The sequence below is a fragment of the Tursiops truncatus genome, chromosome 2 (genome assembly GCF_011762595.2).
Source record: "Tursiops truncatus isolate mTurTru1 chromosome 2, mTurTru1.mat.Y, whole genome shotgun sequence".
NCBI classification, from domain to species: Eukaryota; Metazoa; Chordata; class Mammalia; order Artiodactyla; family Delphinidae; genus Tursiops; species Tursiops truncatus.
In genome coordinates, this window is record NC_047035.1 from 37,361,934 (window position 1) to 37,385,746 (window position 23,813).

A 23,813-nucleotide genomic window follows, 5' to 3' on the forward strand; every position below is an offset into this window, starting at 1 on the left:
CATTTTGTTTATGGTTTCCTTTGCTATGCAAAAGTTTTAAAGTTTAATTAGGTCCCACTTGTTTATTTTTGTTTTTATTTCCATTCCTCTAGGAGATAGATCCAATAAAAGATTGCTGTGATTTATGTCAAAGAGTGTTCTGCCTATGTTTTCCTCTAGGAGTTTTATGGTTTCCAGTCTTATATTTAGGTCTTCAATCCACTGTGAGTTTATTTTTGTATATGGTATTAGAGAATGTTCTAATTTCATTCTTTTACATGCAGCTGTCCAGTTTTCCCAGCACCACTTATTGAGGAGACTGTCTTTCCTCCATTGTATATTCTTTTTTTTTTTTTTTTTTTTTTACGGTACACGGACCTCTCACTGCTGTGGCCTCCCCCGTTGTGGAGCACAGGCTCCAGACGTGCAGGGTCAGTGGCCATGGCTCATGGGCCTAGCTGCTCCACGGCATGTGGGATCTTCCTGGACCGGGGCATGAACCCGTGTCCCCTGCATCGGCAGGCAGACTCTCAACCACTGTGCCACCAGGGAAGCCCCTGTATATTCTTAAGGCCAGTGTTTTCTTATTGATTTTCTGTCTGAATGATCTGTCCATTGATAAATGGGGTATTAAAGTCCCCTACTATTATTGTATTGCTGTCTATTTCTTCATTTATTTCTGTTAATATTTGCTTTATATATTGATGTGCTTCTGTGTTGGGTGCATAAATGTTTACAAATGTTATATTCTCTTGTTGGATTGATCTCTTTATCATTATGTAATGCCCTTCTTTGTCTTATTTTACAATCTTTGTTTTAAAGTCCATTTTGTCCGATATGAGTATTGCTACCCACTCCCCATCTTTCTTTTTAATTCCATTTGCATGGAATATATTTTTCTATCCCTTCACTTTTGGTTTATGTGTGTCTTGAGCTCTGAGGTGAGTCTCTTGTAGGCAGCATATACATAGGTCTTTAAAAAAAATCCATTTAGGGCTTCCCTGGTGGCGCAGTGGTTGGGAGTCTGCCTGCCGATGCAGGGGACACGGGTTCGTGCCCCGGTCTGGGAAGATCCCACGTGCCGTGGAGCGGCTGGGCTCGTGAGCCATGGGTGCTGAGCCTGCGCATCCGGAGCCTGTGCTCTGCAACAGGAGAGGCCACAGCAGTGAGAGGCCCGCTACCCAAAAAAAAAAAAAAAAAAAAAAAAAAAAATCCATTCAGCTACCCTATGTCGTTTGATTGGAACATTTAGTCTGTTTACATTTAAAGTAAGTATTGATAGGTTTATCCTTATTGCCCTTTTGTTAATTGTTTTCTAGTTGTTTTGTAGTTCTTCTGTGTTCCTGTCTTCTATTGATTTCTTCTTTTGATGAATTCCTTTATTGTTACGTTGGATTCCTTACTCTTTATTTTTTGTGTATTCATTGTAGGTTTTTGTTTTGTGGTTACCATGAGGTTCATATATATTGACCAGTACGTATAGCTGTCTATTTTAGGCTGATAGTAGCTTAAGTTTGAAGGCATTCTAAAAAACTACATTTTTTATGCCCCTCATCACGTTTTATGTTTTTGATGCCATATTTTATATCTTTTCATCTTGTCTATCCCTTATTGTAGTTATAGTTGATTGTACTACTTTTGTCTTTTAACCTTCAAACTAGCTTTTAATTGGATGATCCACTCCCTTTACTATATGTTTGCCTTTACCAGTGAAATTTTTTTCTTTCATTTATTTTCTTATTTCTAGTTGTGACCTTTTCTTTTACATTTAAAGTAGACCCTTTAACATTTCTCATAAGGACAGTTTAGTGGTGATGAACTCCTTTAGTTTTTGCTTGTCAAGGAAATTCTTTTTCTCTCCTTTATTTATGAATGATAACCTTGCCAGATACAGTATTCTAGGTTGTAAGTTTTTTTCCTTTCAGCACTTTAAATATATCCTGCCACTCCTTTCTGGACTGTAAAGTTTATGTTGAAAAAGCAGCTAATAGTCTTATGGGTTTCCCTTGTATGTGATTGGTTGTTTTTCTCTTGCTTCCTTTAAGATTCTCTCTTTATCTTTAACTTTTGCCATTTTAATTATAATATGTCTTGGTGTGGATCTCTTTGGGGGATCCACACCATTTTGTTAGGGACTCCTGCTTGGGACTCTCCGTGCTTCCTAGACCTGACTATCTGTTTCCTTCCACAGGTTACGGAACTTTTCAGGCATTATTTCTTCAAATAAAATTTCTGTCCCTTTCTCTTTCTCTTCTTCTGGGACCCCTATAATGTGAATTTAGTATGCTTGATGTTGTTCCAGAGGTCTTTTAAATTCTTGTCATTTAATTTTTTTTTCTTTTTGCTGTTCTGATTGAGTGATTTCTACTATTCTGTCTTCCATTTTGCCTGTCTGTTCTTCTGAATTATCTAATCTGCTGTTGATTCCCTCCAGTGTATTTTTACTTTCGGTTATTGTATTCTTCAGCTCTGATTGGTTCTTTCCTAGATATTTTCTATGTTTTTGTCGAAGTTTTTACTGGGTTTCTCCATTCTTCTCCCAAGTTTGGTGAGCATCTTTATGACTATTTCTTCTAACTCTTAACAGGTAAGCTACTTATCTCCATTTCATTAGGGCTTCCTGCCCCGCCCCCTGCCCCCGGCTGGGGTTTTATTTTGTACTTCCATTTGGAACATATTCCTCTATCTCTTCCTTTTGTTTGACGTTTTTTGTTTCTATGAGTTAAGTGAAACAGCTACCTCTCCCGGTCTTGAAGGAGTGGCCTTGTGTAGGAGCTTCCCCTGTATAGACTGCTTGTATCTGGTGGCTTTAGCAGACCAGCTGGAGCTACAGTGGATGCAGCCCAGGGAATTCCCTGGGGAGCACTGCACTGAGGCCAGCTTAGGGAGACATCTGGAGCTGGAGTGAGTGCAGACCTGGGGCTGTCCTGGGGTGCACTGCACCCAAGGCTGCCTTAGTAGGACATCTGGAGCTGGAACAGGCATGAGGGGGTCCTGGGGGAACTTAAACAGTGGCACTTGCCAGCACCTCTGACCCCAGAGAGGGCTCCAGCAGTTCCCTGCCTGTTTAGCAGAAGCTCTAGGGTTAGTAAATGAATTTCCTTCCAGTATCTTCTAGGTACCCTTTAAATTGCTGTTTTCTTGCTGTGTCACAGGGTTGGCAAGCTTGCACTTAGGCCCCTCAGCAGTATCCCTCTTTACTGCAGGTTTCCATGTGAGAGGGGTGTTCCCATGGAGAAGGTGTCTCCATCTTTTCTACAGGTTACTGTGAGGTTCTTCTATGTGCAACAGATGTGCAACCAGCCCTCAGGTCTTCTTCAGGAGGAATTACTCTGTATGTAGGTGTAGATTTTGCATGTCCCTGGGAGGAGATGAGCTCAGGATCTTCCTAGCTGATATCTCAGACCTCTGCTGGGGATCTGTATTTTCAACAAGTGACCCAGGTAACTCTTATGATCCAGGAATGTGGGGAAACATTGCTCTAAATTAGTCTTACAATTTGGTCATCTGTCAGTAGGTCTTTCTCTGACTTACTTTACAACTGGGTTTGCCTGAAGAGATGTATTCAGAGTTCTAGGACTAACTCCAGGCAGGGCATATAATTTCTCTACTACCCCTCCACCCTCCAATCCCAAACATCTCATATTAGAAAACTGGCTCCTTGCCCTTTCCTAGGCCAAGTCTTCCTTATATCTGTGAAGCCCTTTGTTCCAAGGACTGCTGTATTGTTTTATTTTTTTTTCTTAAATTTTTTTAAAAAATATTTATTTATTTAGGTGTTAGTTGGGTCTCAGTTGTGGCACGCGGGATCTTTGTTGCAGCATGCGGGATCTTTTAGTTGTGGCACACGGGCTTCTTAGTTGCGGCATGCGAACTCTTAGTTGCTGCATGTATGTGGGATCTAGTTCCCCGACCAGGGATCGAACCCAGGCCCTCTGCATTGGGAGCTCGGAGTCTTACCCACTGGACCACCAGGGAAGTCCCTGTGTTTCTTAAAGTTATCATTTATTGAGAATTTACCAGGTGTCAGGCATGTTACAGTTCATCCTTCCTTTTCATCCTTACAACAAACCTCTGAAGTAGATTCTTATATTCTTCCCACTTTACAGAGGAAGATCAAAGAGGCCAGAAAAGTGTTCAAGGGCAAACAACTGGTAAGTGGTCGGGCTGAAAACCCAACCCAGGACTCACTGACCCCCAAGCCTGGGCTCCATCCTGCTGTGGGCTCTTGTGGCCTGCCTGCACTGGTGCCTTTGTGCTTACTGTCCTATCTGTGGAAGCCCTGTGCTCTGAATGCAGATTCCAGAGGCAAGAGTGGAATAATGAGGGATTCTGAGGGAACAGTGCAAAGCTGGGCCTGGGCACCTGTAGAATTCGGAGGAGCCCCCAGGGGAGATCAGCGCTCTCTGTGTCTGAAATTCAGCCAGCTCAGGTAGTGAGCTCTGGGGTGGGGTTGGGGGGTTAATGTAAATCTCTCTCTAAGAGGAACTCAGACACACAGGACAGTGACTTCTTGTCCTCCGAATGCCCGCAAAACTCCCGGTCTCCACCATTTATTTGTCCTTTATCATTTTTAACAGGTCTTGTAGGTCATTTCTTAGGCATTTGTCTTCTCTTTTTACCTAAAGTGTAAAGCCTCAGGGAGATCAACAGTTCAGAGAGAATGGGCATTAGACTGAAACAGATCTGGTTTGACCCCTCTGCCCATACTTACTAGCTATGCGATATTGGGCAAGTTACTTAAACTTTCTGAGCCTTAGTCTTCTCATTTGTTAAATGGAAACTTAAATTGTACGTACCTTGTGAGACTGTTTTGAGGTTTAAATGAATTAGTGCAGATAGAGGGTTTACAAGCAATTGTTGAATGAATGGCAGTCATAGACTCTTCCGTCTCCTCCATCCTCCTCTTCATCATCTGTGAGTAGACATCTTCATATGCTTTTGTGTTTCAGGTGGGCACTTAAAGCATTATTGTTTTTGAGCGTTACTGGGGCATTTTCACAAAGATGTAAATGCATAACATCAAGAAGCATTCTCAGAAAAAGAGTGTTTTATGAAAGAATAAATGTAATGTCGAGTGTAGTGTCAGAATAATTTTAAGGTGAAAAAACACTAAAGAAGCTGTCAATAATGTTCTCCCTTGAATGGCATTTTAGACTGACATAGGGTGGGAAGGGTAGAGGGAAGGGATGGGGTCAGGCTGACATAAGCCTAGGGATACCAGCAGTAGCATTATGAAGGACATTCAGAGACCCCAGTGCTTGGAATGCAGGAAACGAATCTGTCGAGGGGAGGCATGTATGGATCTACATGACGTGTCAGATGACCTGGGTTCCTGTAATTGTAAGCCTGGAGAATTCACTTAAGTTTCTTTATCTGCAAAATGGGGATAAAATCATTGTCACAGAGTTGGTGTGAAAATGAAGCATTACATGGCCACGTAAGTGATCTGTTAACTGTAAAAGTCAATGTTCACCTAGGGTGGCAGTTCTTAGTAAGCTGTGGCTGGTGGGTGGGAGCAAGCTGAGGAAGCCTGTGGCCTGGACATGGGCAGGACCATGAAGGAGAGATTAGTGAGCAAAACTGCCTGGATGGATAGGAAAAGAATGTAGATCTGTAAAAAGAAGGGGAAAATGCAGGAGTACTAGTACGTTAGAAAACATTGGCAATACCTCAGAGGCTATATGAACTATCTGGAGAAGTTTATTTCCTGGCTGTAATTCCCAGCAAAGGAGGGGATTGAATACTGCAGAAGACCATTTATTTCTCCAGCTAGGCTCATCAGCTCAAGCAGTAACATATGTGAAAGAAGCGCCTTCTCTCTGTACACAAAAGACAGGGTCTATATTTTTTATAAAAGCCACTAATGCACTTTGTTATACAGCAGAAACTAACACATCACTGTAAAGCAATTATATTCCAATAACGATGTTAATAAAAAAGCCACTAATGCATTGTGCGTCCCTGGAATGTTAGTTGATGTGGGTCTAAAGGACAATGTGAGACATTTCTAGTAACTTTCCACGATATGAACAAGGAACTTGAAAATGTCAAATACATTTACAAGTAAAAAAAAAATTAGTTTTTTTGGATTCTAAACTCTTTGGAATCAGACAGTCTTATTAGAATCTGTGGTCCCTTAAGCCATGTATGTCTATCCCCTATCTCCTTTTTGACCTTATTTCTGGGAATATTACACTGTCTGACCTGTTATTAATATTATATTATTCTGTGCCAGAAGAGGTAAGGAAGCTGCATTTCTAGAATAGCATTTGAGTCATCTGTGAAATTGCATATTACAATTTCCCACCATTTCTAACAGTTCTTTAACATTTTCTTTCTCAACTGGGTATTCAAATTCACGTCAGTGACCTCTAGGGGCTAGTTGCTTTTCTAGCTCAAGAGAGAATTTCTTAAATCAGAGTTGGGGCTGAGGACAGGAACGTATATTCTTCACACCGTTCGGTTTCAGTGGGTAGAAAATTAGAAACTCGAGGTATGTGAGAGATCTGTGTGGAATTTAAGTACCTTCAAGGAGCAGTAGAAGGACAAAAAGTTATTTTACCTGTATGTTTGCAAATGTCAAAGACCAAGACTGAAAAAAATAAGGATGACTTATAAGGAGTTGGCTGCACTTGCTGGCTGCCCAGGTGGTTCATTTCAACTGAGGGTCAGAATAACCTTGTCCTGTGGTCTGTGTGCCCCGGTATCAGGTTAGGTCTACCTTGCTGCTTATGTCCTTGGTCACCTTACTAGAGGCTCCAGTCAAACACATGTCAGTAAAGAATAAAGTTATGTAAATATGCACACAGGTGGTCAGACCTAGACAAGAACTTGGCAAAAATTCATTCAGCAATAACCAGGCTCTACAGGACAAATATGCCTCAGTTTACATAACAAATAAGAAAAACATCACAGGATAACAGCAGAGAAAGCAAAGGATTAGCAGGTAGACAGATAACACTGGGTTGGAACTTTCACTCTGCCACATGCACATGGGTGATATCACCGAAAAAGGCATCTCTCTGTGCCTCATTTTCCCAATCTATAAAGCAGAGATGGCCACAGGGTTGTTATGAGGATTAAATGAATAAAATGAACCCATCTGTGCAGGCCTGCCTATTGTGGTACTGGGGCCAGAAAGATTGCATAAATATTAGGTTCATTTTTATTTCTATAAAAGACATGATCCTGAAGAGCTCTACCCAAATTCAACTTTCAAATATCAAATTCTATTTTACGAACCCTGATTCATGAGCAGCTGAGATAACCTCTAATACATTGCATTAGTAATACCACCTTCCCAATTCATCAACATCAAATAAATGTGCTATTGCAGGTGCAATGAATCTTTCCCTTCTCTTTTATTATTCCATAACCTTAGGGTTTTATCTCCCAGATCTCTTAAAACAGCAATTTATACCCACATAATATGAAGAAGGATCCTGATCTTGTTATTCTTTGGAGCAGGTAGGAGCATCCCAGGACCTAAATCCTCCCACTTGGCCTCAGCCTGAGAAGAGGAAGAGTGATAGTCCCAAGCCATCCTATACCATGACACTCTTCTAGTCATTGTAAGACTCCTTCACCTATACACTTTTGCACATCAGCTTTTGCTTTCTTGTCTTCAACAGGATTTTATTTATTTAGCCTCTTGCTAGTTTCTTTGCTACAGAAAATCCTTCCCCTTTCCCTCTGATCTTTCCAAGTTGAAGCCTTCAGCAGGTACTTGTTGAATGCCTGAGTTGTATTAGGTGGGTGCTATGGGCACCATGCTACCGTGGGGGTACTAGAGACACAAGACGTGCACAGTGCAATCACAGTGCAGGCGGTGTTGACAGGCAGGCTGACCACTGTGGGGGGAGGCAGTGTACACGTTCTGCTGGGCTGTCATGGTCTTGACTTTACTTAGGCTCTTGGCTTCTCAAGGCAGAAAAGGGGTGGGATGGAAAGATGAGGAAGGTACACCCCAATGGAGATGCTTTCCTTTCTCCTACAGCAAAACGTGCCTTTCTTACTCTGACTTCCTTTGATTTCCCAGGTGACATTTAGCTCATCTTGCAAGCTCATCTCATGAGTGTAATTATAAATGCTAGTAAATTAATATTACCCATCATATATAACATAACTGAATTTTAACAATCCAATGCTGTAACTCCAAAGGACGACTGAATGGTGAGGACTTCAGTCCTTGTTGTAGGATATTTGGGGGAGAGGAAAGCCTTTCAATGTCATACCATGTGGGTGCTTCCTTAGGCAGGTCATGAGTGAGGTGGAAGTGAGGCTGGGACCCTGCTGAACAGAGGCACATCCTCAACACTAGATTTCAGGTGCTTTTTGGCCTAGCTAATGGTACTTAACTGTTTCAGGAATCCCTTCTTAGTTTTCGTCTTGGTTTGGGGGAGTTGGAGTAGTCACCCTCTCCACTCTCTGCGTTCAACCTGGCAAAGGTTCCATCCCTAAGGTGCCATTATCTTTCTCGATCCACAGGGTGAGTCAGAAGGAAATGTACTCACTCCCATTCATTCTCTTTGCTTAATATTTCCTGCAATGGGGTTTCCTTGTGTAACAAACAGCTTCTGTGGGTGTTTGAGGGTCTTTAAAAAGAGAACATGCTGTTCCTGTGAGTGGAATGACTTCTGAAGGAAGCACTACAGCAAACAGGGAGCTCTAGTTCCAGGGTTGAGCAGAAGCTTTTCTCACAGGTGGCAGGAGGCTTTAAGGTGGGGCTTGTCTGCAGGAGATATAATGTCCTGACATTCAAGCCATCTTCATTTCCAATTGATTGCAGCTGTGGTATGGAAGAAAACAGTCTTGGGCTCTGGCCTAGGTTCAAGTTCTTCTCAGTCACTGACTGGCCATTTTCTCAATCATAAAATGGGGTTAATTAGTAGCAGAATTGACTCAGAGGCTTGTTGTGTATAAACTGAGATAATATGTAGAAAGTGGAGCATGGCTAAATGCCCAATAAGTGGTAGCTGTTTATGAAAGCATTGTTGCTACTGGGTTCTTTCCTCACTATGCATGGCTTCAGGTAACTGATATAAGATCTGTGAGCCTCAGTTTCCTCACCTGAGAAGTGGGGTCAATGAGGATTAAATGAGATGCTGTGCAAGCACTTAGCACACTCTCTGGCATGATGCAGATACTTAATAGATGTCAGTTTTCTTAACCCTCACATCATCTTTGTCTGCTTGTTGGCTCATGACTGAAATTCCTTCATAATAATTTCCATTGCAGAGGTATCTTGTTGACAAGTACTACCAAATGGAACTGATTTTTAAAAACCATCCTTTAAAATTTTCTCCTTAAGGTGGAAAGAAGGAAAAAGAATACGGGTATTTGGGCACCTGGAGAAAAACCCAGGAAAGGGAACAGGGGAGCAGAGATTGGCAAAGATAAGCATCTTGTCTTCTACCATCCTCCACAGGGATCTTGTCAGCTCTACACCCGCCCGTCCAAAGTTCTCAGCCTCAAGAATCAGGAAACTCTGCCCCACAACTTGTAAGAATCCAGGAGTCCAAGCTTTAATGAACCTTGGAGGTGGGGAGGGTACAAATTTTTGATAACCATTGTTTATAAGGTAGGTGGCTCTCCACATTTGGAGACTGTCTCCGCTACCTGTGGACCTGTGGACTTCACTCTTACAAACCCAGAGCACACTAGCATCCCTCTAGGCTATTTTGGTTAAACCCCAACACTTAACGCTGTAAAAGTTTCCCTCCATATGCCCCTTTGGTCTTCCTGCATCAGAGATCTGGAGTCACAACCGCATCAAGAACCGTAGTGTGATGATTAATTAGGCACAAATGTGGCACTAGGGTCTCACAATGCCCTGTGGGACATCTGCTACGTTCTTTTCGATTTTTGCCATCAAGATGCAAGTTGCTTCTTAGTGACTATCAAATAGTCTTATTAGTCCTCACTCTGGGCACCACTGCCGGGTGGGGTGGGTGAGGAGAGCTTAGGTACCGTGCAGACCTGGGGAACAGAAGCTGCCACCAGGGGGCGCTCGCCCGCGGAGAGAGTTTGACGGAGGCGGAGCCAGGGAAGAGGGGCGTCTCCGCAGAGAAGCACGGAACCACCTCCCCTCCCTCGTCCTTCACCCACGCGCTTCCTTGCAGTAGGTGAGTTTGAGGAGGTTCCTGGGATCTTTGCTCTAGGGCGAAAGGCCTTCCCCGCCAGCCCTTGAAAGATGAGAACCCACACCTTCCACCTCCCGACCATGCCGCGTGGCTTTGCCTCTCCCGGGGCTCGAGGCTGCCCTTGCCGCTGGGAATCGATTGGGCAAATAGTTTCACCTCTAGATGCTTAGTCAGACTTCTGTATTTAATGACGCCAAAGCATCCAGCTCCTCTCAGACTCACGTGGCTCAGGGTCTGGGGAGCCGACCCTCAAAGCGTGGCCCCCAACCCAGCAGCATCATTTTCAGCATCACCCCGGACCTGGTTAGGAATGCACATTCTCAGGCCCCGCCCCAGACCTCCCAAATCCAAGACCGGGGGAGGGGCGCCGTCTGTGCTTTGCTGCTCCTGCGGGTGACTGGGAGGCGCTCGACGGTGACAGCCCCTACCCTGGGGCTTCCTACGTCGCTCAGGTGAGTATGGATCGCGAGGCGGGTAGTCCGGCTCCTCCAGAGATCTCCCGGCCACTGGCTAGGTGGTCACGTGGGCTCTGGGCTTCTTTCCCCCCTCCCCCTCCCGCCCCTCGCGTCTTTAAAAGGAAGGAGAGGCTCCTCGTTAGTGATCTTTGCAGTGTCTCCGGCTACTGGACCTTCTGACACCCACTCCCTCGCCCCTGCTGCTAGGCCGCCGAGAGAGCGGAGGCTGCGACAGACGCCTCTGGAAACTTGCAGGGCAGAGAAGAGGCGGCGGGAGCCGGACCAGAGCGGGACCGTCCAGGGCTGCGACTGGCATCCGGTGCTGCGTTTGGGATCTGGGCTGCGCGAGGTGCGCTCACTCTCCGCAGCTGGTGCCGCAGCCGGGTGCGGGGAACAGAACTAGTCCGGGAAAAGCACGTGCCGCGTTTCAGTGATTGCTAGGCGGGTGTGTACAAGTAGGGTAAGTGCCCCTTAGGTCAAGGTGCGATTTGTCTGATTTAATGTTTGAAATCCAGCGATGGGAAAATAGTAATATTGAGAACAATAAAAGCCACCCCCCAACCCCCCCGCCAAATCCACCAGTCTGGAAAACTACTGGAAACAGAAATTTCATGTTTTGACTAAATATTTTCACTCAAGACGCTGGCAAGTTAACTAATTGGTTTGTGCCTGTAAGCTCCGGGTTGACTGTGCTAATATACATGTTTTTTAAAAGGCAAAACTCCTGTATTTTCTACGGATTTCCCAACCGTGGATGAAACGGTGACGGTAGGAAAGTTGACCAGGGCACTTCATGCTTGAGTTTTGTGGGCCTGGGAAGATGTACATGTATCAGGCAGGTGACTAGTATTTTTAAATGTATTAACTGGCAAACCTTAATCATATCAGAAAGCGGAGTTACTTCTTTCCTGGGCGGATTGAGTAAGATTGAGATCATCTGGGCTTGTTTTATTTGCTGACGAGGAACCCCAGCCGCTGTTCTCTTAACCTGTTGTTTTCCCGTTCCTGCCTAATTAATACTGGATATAGAATTAAGTCGAGGGAATCTGTATATATATATATATATCTGTGTGTGTGTGTGTGTGTGTGTGAAAAGCAAAACTTTGGATTCGGGTGAATTTCTATTTAGGAAAATAAGATTGACTCAATTTTACTAGCTTTTTAAAAAGCAACTTTGTGCTTTGGTGTGGTACACAACACTTTTGAGGAAGGATTTTGTTTAGTTAGATTTCTAGTATTTACATGGGCATTCCATTAGGAATTTTTATTTTTGTTCTAAGTTTCTAAACTCACAGTGGCTGTTTTTCTTTGTGTGTGGAGAAGGATGTTTGTTATTTAAAAAGTGAACATGTGGAAAGAAAGATTTGTGCTGTGAGTATTGTAAAAAGTAAATGTACTGTGACTATGAAAAGAACGTTGCACACTTATTCTTTGGCTCTTTTTTTTCCTGCAGAAAATCTGTTTTTGCATACATTCTAGAAGAGGGGGAAATGTTAGGATCTGTTTATCAGCAGGTGTTAAAGCATAAACCTTAGGATTCCATTTTATGTTCAAGCATTTTTTTTTTCAGTTGAATTACTGAAACATTATTTCAGAAGTCACCAGTCTCCTGTAACATTTAAGTCCTATAAGTCTCTGAAGTCAATTAAAAACACATTTAGGACATCTTTCGTAGTGGTTCTGAGGGATGTGAATGAATCTAATCATCATTTACATTTCTCAGTTTATTTATAATATGGAATAGGTAAGATTTAGTAGTAAATTCAACCCTTAAAAATATAATTAGCATTTAATAGATATTGATATGTCCATTTAAAAAAATATTACATGTAGTTTTCTATATATGTGATCCAACAGGTAATGATTCAAAATACATCTTGTAATGTTAATTCATGTTTTGAATCATTTTATAATATCTATAAATAATAAAATAATATAGAATGCTGAAGGCTGAACTTGAACCATTTACTGGTAAGTTTTTTGATAATTATGTCTAGAGCCCTTGAGAAATGTATACTTGAATTTAGGCTTCATCATTCAGTGCCTAGCACACTGTTTTAGACATAATAACATTTTTGAAAAGTCAAGCTTATTGCAGTGTAATTTACATAGGGTAAAATCTAGCCTCTTTAGGTGTATCGCTCTGTGAATTCTGACAGTTGCACACAGCGGTATACTCAGTCACCTCCATGATCAAGACATGGAACAGTTCCATCACCCCCAGAAGTCCCCTTTGTAGTCAGCCCTCTCCACTCAACCCCAACCCCTGGAAATCACTGTCTGTTTGTTGATTATATAGTTTTGCTCTTCAGTATATTCTTACTTAGAAATAATTGTCTTCCTTCCCTTTTCTCAAAAGAAAACCTCAGTTCCCTTCCTTTTTTGGGATGAGCCAGGTTCTGGTATTTTTGTTTTAATCCTATACACTTTGGGGTAAATTGAAGAAAAGACAAAACTATTTTGTATATGGGAAACCAGAGGCCTGGAATACGTGTTAGATTCATATTGGGCTAATAGGTTTAATTTTTAGCAAATTTGGGTCCCATTGTGGTATAAGCCTTTGGTTACAGTTTGCATCATTAGTTATCCCAAACTGAAATACAAGGGCATTAAAAAAAATATTTGTTATTTATGTAATATTAGTAGAATATGTGGTTCCTTTATAATCTTTGCATTTAAGAGATACTTTTATTATATGTGAGATTAAGAAAGCTACCTGAGGGCTTCCCAGATGGCGCAGTGGTTGGGAGTACACCTGCCGATGCAGGGGACGCGGGCTCATGCCCCAGTCCGGGAGGATCCCACGTGCTGCGGGGCGCCTGGGCCCGTGAGCCATGGCCGCTGAGCCTGCGCATCCGGAGCCTGTACTCCGCAACGGGAGGGGCCCACAGCAGTGAGAGGCCCGCGTACCGGGAAAAAAAAAAAGAAAAAAAAGAAAGCTACTTGAAATTACATATTATCAAATAGTGAGAAGCCTAGGAACGATTAAAAATGACAACTTGTAGACATTTAAAATGAAATACAGAGTGATTGTGGCTACTTAAGTTAAAATACTCTCTTTAATAGGAGCTAAAGTCTGTGCCCAATTTATTTGTAGATGTCAGTTTTTTCATTCCTGTGCCCATGTTTTGAAATCTAGGTTTTCCTGTAGGACATAGATGTAAACTCTTTTATAAACCAGTATTTTTTTTACTGTTTAATACATTATTCAATTCAGTAAACACTTAGGTGCCTGTTATTGCTAGGCACTCCTAATGTGTCAGACTGATGTCGTTTGCCGTTTTCCTTTGTGCTATGAAAAACAAGAGCCTGTCTTTTAAATACATACACAACGTACCTTTCAGAGAACTGCAGTGGCAGTAACTAGGATATGCAGAGTGGCAAGTTTATGAGGCACCAGCAAACTGGATAGTTGGCATTTCCAACAGGAACGGTTACAGCTCTTGATAATAATTAAGGGCTTTACGAAGGGAATCTTTGTGCAGGTGTACTTGAGAGAGGAGAGAAGAATGAAGGTCACCTGGAAAGACAAATTACTGGACTCCTATATATTTCCTCAAAGCAGGACTGCAAAGTTTTGTTAGTGAATGTTTTGTGTTCACTGTCAAACCCCAGACTGGCAGGCAAGTTGAATGTATTCCGTTTAACTTCTGCATCGGTCATGTCCTTTTGAATCTCTTCACCCACAACTCTCCCTCACCCTCTCCCTCACCCTGCCCCAAATGAATATTTGAATATGCTTCTGTTTCCTAAAAGTGGAGTATTGTCACTGACTTGGTATTAGGAAGGAGCAGAGACCTGCTGATGAAAGAGAAGATTGATGGGCTTTCCCTCCACACTGCTGCCTTAGGGTGTGATAACCCTGGGGCTGAGGCTTTATCCTCTTCCCATATTCAAGCCCTCAAAATTCAATTTCCTAACCAGCTCAGTTGGCTATTAGGGGAGTTAGTTTTCTCATTTTGGAAACTACGTGTACATGTTCTTAAGAGTTGTATGTGAGTCAGTTATTACCGATCAGTTCCATGATGATTTTGGAGTGTTTTTTCTTTATTTCTAATTAATATTAAACTGATTGAGACTCTTAATATTTTTCTTAATATTTAAGGCTAGTGATTGGCAAATAGCCACTTATACACATCAAGGACGCTTGACACCTAAGACATATTTTTTATCTTTTCCATGAAATTCCTTCTATTGTCTGCTTTGTGAATGTGAATTTATGGCTTCTGAGGGGCACACAGGTGTGGGGTGTTCAAACTGAATGCTTGGGGAAGTGTGATGGGCAGGCTTGAGAATACAGCATAGGAGAATGTGGCATTTTGTGTTCCACACAGGCTACTAGCAGCTCAGCTTTTTGGACAGTGGTGGTGGATTGTCAAGAAGAAGTTAAGAGAGTAAAATTAGGAGGCAGAAATCTTCAGGGTGGCCATAAAGGTGTCTTAACCTAAATTGTCTGGAAATCCTGCCTAACACTCTAAGCATATTCAGTGGCGTGCCGATAGACTGACTTCACCCTCTTGCATATGTAATGATACCTTTGCAGAATGCTTTCATGTACATCATTTCACTTCATCCTTAAACACTGTGAGAAAGGGGAACCCATATTAGGTCCCCGTTTCTCCTGAAGGAGATATAGGAACTCAGGGAGTTTACCTGAGTAAACTAAGATCACCTGGCCTTCAGGCAGAGTTGGGCCTGGGACCTGGATCCCTACTCTGTCCACTGGGCAAGAATATACATAAAAACAGGCCTGGTGGTGACTGCCTTCTGATTTTTTTAAACTAGATTTGATTGGCACTTTGATAAAATCAGTCTACTCTTTCTAGAATGTCTTTCTGCCATTTCTAGGGCATGCCTTTTTCTTCTTCAAGGAAACACTGTCAATATTTGGAATTTTAAAAACTTTTTTTTTTTTTTTTTTTTTTTTTTAGTTTAAGAGCCGTAACGTATTTCCCAGCCAGTACATTAGAACACTACATATAATCCCATGTGTACAAAAAGCTTTCCCACTGGACATAGATGTGACCCAAGAGGGCCCCACACAGGTGTGTGTGCTGGGGGAGTGTGAGAGAGACATCTTTGGGCAGAAGACAAGGGCTGTTCATCATGAAGGATACAGGCCAACTATTTTAGGCTGTGATGAATAATTAAAGAAAATTGGCACACAAAGAAATGATTAATTCTTAGAATCAGGATGTCCGGGTACATGTTCTTTTGTTGGCCAGGTGAAATTCCATGCCTTCCAGGCCCAACAATTAAATTGTTTAGAGACTCTTTTTCCCTGTTATACCAGAGATTGTGGTCATAGAGGCAATGCTTGGGTGTTCAAACGAATGTGTGGGAAAATCTGTAGTACAGTGCTGGAGAAATATATTCTTCTTGGAATTCTTTCCTTCGATCAGTTTATATCACTGTTTTAGAGCAGAACTACTTAAATGACCACAGGTTGTTTATTCACTTTTCTAGACCTCCAGTGGAGCAGACGTTCCTTTTGTTACTTATTCTCTTGTCTCCCAGGTCTACTGCAGCGATTTAAGTTCATTACTCCTTGTTGTGTCTTTGCTTAAGAAGGAAAAACCCTTTGCATTGGCTACCAAGTTATTAGTTACCCAAGACTGCACTGACAAATAGTTGTCATGTGAATCTGGATAATTTAAAAGATACCCAACCAAAAAACAGTATATCCTCTTAATCACTGTCCAGCAACCAGTTCTCTCACATTAATTATCATGGTACTGGGGATGTGTGGAAATTCTAGAGAAGTTGGTATATATGTGTGAAATGCATATTTTCTAAGCAAAGTCACTGTGGTACCTGATTTATTGCCTGGATGAATCCTGGCATTTGCCATTTGGCAGTATATGTCTGACAGGTCATTTCAGCATTTCTAGGCCGAGAATGAACATTTCAGTTGTAGGCGAAAATGAGTGATGGGATTGATTCTCTGCTCCTGAGAGAGAGATGATCTTCATTTTAAATGGTGTTTTCCCTGTCAAGCTAGATAATGGGGAGTGCTATTTCAAGTTCATGAATTTCCATGCTACTATTCATTACTTTGTGTCCGTAGAAGCTTTACGTTTTTAAGAGGCCTAATGAAAGGAAAAGATAGTGGTGGTTTTCTGATAGTTTGGTGTATTGGCTTTTCTACTGATACTTAAGCCGAAACGCCAAATACATTTCTTTTGGGCAATGTAAAGCTGAGACAACATGAAACTCAGTAAAACCTTGATTGGTCAAAATGTTCAGAGAATGATTTTTTGTTTAAACAATTAAATTGATTTTTAAAAATTGATTATTAAGTTGAAGTCTCTTGTTCAAATTCTTATTCTAAAATCCACTGCTTTCCTGCTTCTTAATTTCTTGAATATAATTTAATCTTCATTTGATGATTGAGAGTGTAGAGTTTATCCTTATGTAAGTTTACCTTGAGCAGTGCTCTGTATAAGAACGTTGGGATACTCACCATGGTGATTACACTAACATTTGGATATGCTTTTTATTTATTAAATTGGGTAAGACATCTTGTTTTCTTTTTTATAAGTTCAAAAAAAAATTTAATACTATAAATCAACTATACTTCAATTAAAAAAAGAAATATAAAATTTATTACCTCCAGGTTACATTATGCATAAATACAATTTGTTATGCATGTTACCTTAAGTATTTTGTTCTCAGTTGTTACATACTGTTTAAGTTGTGCTGTTAAAGTACTTTAAATGTCTTTTGATTAAATATTTGGCTGCATAAGATATGCTCAGATCATTTAGCAAAAATAATGCACTAAAATCCAATCACCAAGGTACAAGATTGAAAACATAAGCACAGTGAACAGGTGTGTGTAGGTGGATTGAAATAGGAGAGGTGTTTTCAAGACAGATTGAGGGACAAAAGCCTCCTAATAATTCTGCTAGTTCTCGAGCTGACATCTAAAGGTTACTCATGACCTAATTACCAACTCCTGTATTCAACCACTTGCTCTAACTTCAATCATTTCCATGGTTCTGTAAATGTTTTCAAGCGTCTGTATTTAAAACCCTTCCTTGATAGACAAAATGTGGTGTATACATACAATGGAATATTATTTAGCCTTGAAAAGGAAAGAAATTCTGATACATGCAACAACATGGATAAGCCTTGAGGACATTATGCTAGATGAAATAAGCCAGTCACAAAAGAACAAATACTGTATGATTCTACTTATATGAGGTACTCAATAGTCAAGTCTGTAGAGACAGAAGTAGAATGGTGGTTGCCAGGAGCTGGGGGAGGGAGGAATGGGGGAACTGTTTTTAACAGGTGTAGAATCTTAGTTTTGCAAGATGTTTTTAACAGGTGTAGAATCTTAGTTTTGCAAGATGAAAAGAGTTCTGGAGATTGGTTGCACTACAGTGAAAATGTATTTAACACTACTGAACTGTACATGGTTAATATGGTAAACTTTATTATGTGTATTTTACTACAACTTTAAAAAAGTTTGGAAATTGCTAGTTAGCATTATATGCTTTATCCTGCATATTTTCTATTAGGAATCAGGGATTGTATATATTGATTGGGAATAAGTAGCTGAAATATGGAATCCTGTCCTCATGATTAATAAATGCATATATTTTTTAAACTTCCTTGATCTTATATTCGTTTCCAGCTACCATTCTCTCTCCTGTCCCTTGTGGACAACCAATGTTGATTGGAAGTGGTAGCACCTTTGTATTCATTCCTTGTTATTTTACCTGGTCTGCCTGCCTCTTTTACTGGGCATAGTGGCTCCCTGAAGGCAGAGTGCCTGTCTTGAAACTCCTTTAGATCCCCTGTCTCAGCTCAGTACCATGGCTACTGCAAGTGCTCCATCTTTGATTCATACTCTATACTGGATGAAATCATATATTTTCAACACATTTCTTCATATTCTTTTCTTACAACAAATATTTATTGCGTTGTAGTGGAAGGTGAATAAAATACAGTGTGTGCCTTCAGGAGCTTAAAATCTAACTGTACTTACTTCTTACTCTCCCACCCCACCTTTACCATTTCCAAAAAGGATTTGGTGTAGTTCTCTTCTAATAAGGAGGGTTAAATTTCTATGTAAGTTACTATAGGGGTGCTAGAGTGAAAAAAGTGATAAGGCATGAAACGCCAACCGCTTCACAATGCACTTTGCATATTTCTTATGAACATGGCAGGTTTTCTGTAGGAAAATATCAGGAGATTAGAGTGGAATGATGAGTTGGGACAACATAGTGGAATGCCTTGAATGTTAAAAGAGCATGACTTATTAAGAGGCTGGTGGGAAGCAGGGGGCTGCTCAGAGCTAGGTTTTTAAGAATGTTAATCTGGCTGCTCTGTGGCCCTGGAGAAAGAGCTAACTGAAGGCAAGGAGCAGTAAGGAGACTATTTAAGGTGCACAGATAAGAAGTAACAAGAGCTTGCTCCAAGGTTGGCGAAAGACATGACCATGGGGAAAGGCACCATGGAGAGAAAAACCCAATGTGCCTTGGTGATGAAAGGTAGCTGGATGAAGGGGAGAAGTCAGAGATAACTGTAATAGCCTTCGTCATTAACACAAATAGAAAATGAGTGGTTTGGGGGAGGAAAATGATGAATTTTGCCTTGGATATTATATTAATTATCTAGTGCTCTGTAACAAATTGTCATAGAATTTAGCAGCTTAAGACAACAAACATTATCTCACACAGTTTCTGAGAGGAATCCAGAAGCAGCTTAGCTTAGATGTTGGCCAGGGCTACAGTCATATGAAAACTCAACTGGGCCTGGAGGATCTGCTTCCAAAATCTCTCTTTCACTGTAGTTCCTTGCTGGCTGCTGGCAGGAGGCCACCGTAGGGCTACTTGAGTGTCCTCACAATATGGCAGCTGGCTTTCCCCAGAGTGAGTGATCTAAGAGAGCAAGCCAGGAAGAGGCTGCAATGCCTTTTATAACCTAGTCATAGAAGTACATGCCATCCTTCTGCCATAATTTATTCATTAGAAGGGAGTCACTATATCTAGCCCATATTCAAGGGGGAGGTTAGGCACCACCTTTTGAAGGGAAGAGTATTGAAGAATTTATGGACATTTTTAAAAAACATCATAGATATATTGTGTTTTGAGGACAAATGGAATGAGCATTCCAAGGAAAATGTCAGGAGAAAGGAATTGGGAGCTTTAGAGAGCCAAGTTGCTTACGTATGGAAGTATGTGACAGCTGGAGCAGAAAATATTGAAGATGGAGAACTTCTCCAGGTTAGATTCTTAATGATCTCTCTCAAACAGTCTCATTATTAATGGTCATTGTTCCCTTCCCCAAATTATATTATTCCATATATTTTAACTTTTTTAAAACAGGTTTCCATTTTTAATTTCTTATTTTGTTTGTTTTCCTTCAAAGCTTCTTATCAGGAAAAATTTCAAAGTTATAGAAAAGTTGAAAGACTAATGTCCGTATGTTTACCATCTAGATTCAGTAATTGCTGACAATTTGACTTATTTGCTCTACCTATGTATCTATGTATGTATCTACCTATCTGTCTATCCATCTGAATATTCTTCTGGCCTATTTATTAAGTGTCATTCTTTGGTAAAGAAGGGTTTTCCCTCTACATTGGGATAAACTACAGGTTCTCTTCAAAAGGCAGAGTACAGGTTTAATTCTTTTCCCCTAATTGCTAATTTTCAGAGTGAGGAACTGATACAGTGGTAGCAGATGATTCTCTTTTTCTTTTCCTCTTTTTTTGAACATCACTATGGACTCATAGTCCAAAGGGTAAAAAGCATATGTAATTTTGCTATTTATTGCCAAATACCCATGGAAGTTGTGCCATTTTGCACTCTCACCAGCAATGTAGGAGCAAGTCCATGTTTTTTCCATAACCTTTCCAAGAGAGTCTGTTGTCAAACATTTGAATTTTTTGGGCTTCCCTGGTGGCACAGTAGTTGAGAGTCCACCTGCAGATGCAGGGGACATGGGTTCGTGCCCTGGTCCGGGAAGATCCCACATGCTGCAGAGCGGCTGGGCCCGTGAGCCATGGCCGCTGAGCTTGCGCGTCCGGAGCTTCTCCACAACGGGAGAGGCCACAACAGTGAGAGGCCCGCATACCGCAAAAAAAAAAAAAAAAAAAAAAAAAAATTGAATTTTTGGCAAACGTAAGTGAGAAATGGTATCTTGGTGCAGTTTAATTTGTATCTCTTTATTGAACAAGGTTGAACATATTTTTATGTGTTTTAAGAGCCATTTGCCTTCCTTTTCCTGTGTTCTGTTTGTGTTTTTTGCCTATTTTTCTAATGAATATTTGGGGGTTTTTTTCCATCTTAATTTAAGAGTTCTCGCTATATACCAGAGAAATTACCCCTTTGTTTCTAATATAAGTTGGGAGTATGTTTTTTCCAATTTGTCATTACTCTTTTGACTTATGGTGTTTTTATGATATGCAGATGTTTACTTTCATGAGTTTATGTACTTTTATGTACATTTTAAAATTGCATCTGGTTTTTGAGTCATAGTTAAGAAGATTGTCCCCACACCCATGTTATAATGGGATTTATCTACATTTGCTTCTAGTACCTGTGCAGCCCCTGTTCCTCCCCCATTCCTGTCTTACCCCTTCTCCTCTCCTCCTCCCTCTCCTTCCTCTTTCCAGTTCTCTCAACATTCGGGTCTTTAACATTTGGAGTTTACTCTGGCATACATTCTTTTTCCAATGATAATTCTGTTGTCCAATGTTTTCCTAGAGATTTGAGATACCACCTTTATCCTATGACAAATTTCCAAAAACTTTTGACTTTTTTTTATATTTATTTATTATTATTTTTGCTCTGTCAGGTCTTAGTTGCGGCACGAGGGATCTTTCATTGTGGTGCACGGGCTTCTGTCTAGTTGTGGCGAGTGGGCTCCAGAGCGCACGGTCTCAGTAGTTGTGGCGCATGGGCTTTGTTGCCCCGCAGCATGTGGGATCTTACTTCCCCGACTAGCGATTGAACCTGCGTTCCCTTCATTGGAAGGCAGATTCTTAACCACTGGACCACCAGGGAAGTCCCTTGAGTTTTTGAATTTGCTGTTTTAGGATTTTCTGTTCTATTGCATAGCAATCTGGGTCCATATCAGGAGATAGAAACTACACAGTAGGTTCAACAGGGGAAGTCTAATGTAAGAATTACCAACTATGATGAGAGATTAAGTATAAGATATAAGAAACTTTACATGGAGCTGAGGTAGACTACCCAAAGATGGACAAACTTGGGGGATTCAGACCTCCTTGGAAAAAAATGGTTTGGCCACTAATTAGCAGAAATGTTAACTGTGTAGCTAGACGAAAGTGGTCTGGAGTTGCAGGTGGGGAGCGGGTGATCAGCAGCTGGTGGTGTGGGCCCTGGGAGTCCAGGTGCCCGTGGGGGCAGAAGACCTTCAGAGTGTGCATGTGCTGGTGATGAAACTTGTACAAGGAACAACTTCTGTGTAACTCCTCAGGCCATAGTCTGAACAGGTGATTGCAGAAAGGTTCTCGCCGTGCCAGGGCTACAAGTTTGCAGTGGGACCTCATTCTGGACTTACGGCTGGCATAGGCTCCACTGGATGTTCTCACACCCACACTGCCAGCCTCTGCCCCTGCCAGAAATCACTGTGGCCTCTTCCTTCTGCAGTGTCCCTGCAGTGCCTCAACTGCGAAAGCTTAGCACTGGGCTCAGTTTAAATGCTTAAGGAATTCCATTGCTATAGAACATATACTGAAGGGTGTATTAGGTGAAAGGCAATAAATTGATCATTGATACAGGTACATTGGCCTGTCTATTCCTTTTTTATTATTGGCTATTCATAGTGTGTTTGAAGATCTGTTATTGCTAGTCCTGCTCATTGATCTGCTCTTTCAGGGTTTTCCTGCTTATTTTTCTGTAAGAATTTAAAAAGGAACTTATCTAGTTCAAAAAAAAAAAAAGAAAAAGAAAACTGGTTGGCATGGCATTTTGATTTAATCCTGTGTTTTTTATTTTTAATTTTTATTTATTTATTTTTTGCCATGCCATGTGGCTTGTGGGATCTCAGTTCCTAGGGATTGAACCCAGGCCACAGCAGTGAATGTCCAGAATTCTAACCACTGGGCAACCATGGAACTCCCTGTGTTTTTTAAGTTTTAAAAGCACTTTATATTAAATTCTCATGGTAAAAAAATTATCATGGTTAACAACAAAAGCATTATGGAAGTGAATGAAGTAGAAAATGAGTTCCATGCCTTACCTTCCTACCCCTCTGAGGTTAATATTTTTGTGTATATTTTTCAGGATGTATTTCTAGGCCCATACAAGTGTGTGTGTGTGTGTGTGTGTGTGTGTGTGTGTGTGTGTGTGTGTGTGTGTGTTTAATAATAATATGTCAACCTTTTTAATAGTATGCTTGTATCTGTAACTTAGAAATGTCTTTTTTTTTTCTTCACAGCCATACCTGTCTATGATTCTTTGAGAACATTATAATGTCCCTTTGTGCCTCTTCTCACAAGGAGTTTTCCTAGATGTTACCTATTCAAGACATGGATATCAAAAACTCACCATCTAGCCTTAACTCTCCTGTCTCCTACAACTGCAGTCAATCCATCCTACCCCTGGAGCCAGGCCCTATATATATACCTTCCTCCTATGTAGAGAGCCACCATGAATATTCAGCCATGACATTCTATAGCCCTGCCGTGATGAATTACAGTATTCCCAATAACTCGGAAGGTGGGCCTGGTCGACAGACCACAAGCCCAAATGTATTGTGGCCAACTCCTGGGCACCTCTCTCCTTTAGCCATCCACTGCCAGTCGTCACTTCTGTATGCAGAACCTCAAAAGAGTCCTTGGTGTGAAACGAGATCATTAGAACACACCTTACCTGGGAACAGGTAAATCCAGTCTTCATTCTGAATTGTAGTTCATGGCCATTATTCAGATTGCTTTATGATTTAGTGAAAAGAAAGATATGTGTTATACAAGGTCTTCATTATTACATAGATCAAATAGAGCACCTAAAACATCTGATATTCTGAATTCTAGAATATCTAATCTGATATTCTAGTTCTTACTAAAAAGTTGAGCTTACAGATCTGTGTTTTGGGGGGAGAATTCACTATCATGACTACTGTCTTTAGAAACTAAAGAATTTAACTTAAATCACTTTCTTCTTGATGAAGTGATTTGGGTTTGAAAAAGAAATTTTTACTTTCAAGTTAGATCCTTCTTATCTTGCAGTGAAATCACAATTTAGTGTTCATG

At 41.1% G+C, this 23,813-nt stretch overlaps 1 protein-coding gene across 19 annotated transcripts in view; it reads left to right on the forward strand.

Moving 5' to 3' along the window:
• Positions 1 to 5,191: 5,191 nt before the first annotated feature.
• ESR2 (estrogen receptor 2) overlaps positions 5,192 to 23,813 on the forward strand; it is an 85,820-nt gene continuing 67,198 nt past the window's right edge. For 17 of the 19 annotated variants that reach the window (XM_073800389.1, XM_073800390.1, XM_073800391.1 and 14 more), the window contains exon 1: positions 23,059 to 23,443. In XM_073800389.1, coding sequence (XP_073656490.1) covers positions 23,073 to 23,443 — 371 coding nt within the window. In that variant the 5' untranslated portion in view covers positions 23,059 to 23,072. Of the gene's footprint in view, positions 10,577 to 10,636; positions 11,040 to 22,999; positions 23,444 to 23,813 lie in introns of those variants that run through there. The other 2 variants (XM_073800407.1, XM_073800408.1) reach the window with 2 other exon arrangements.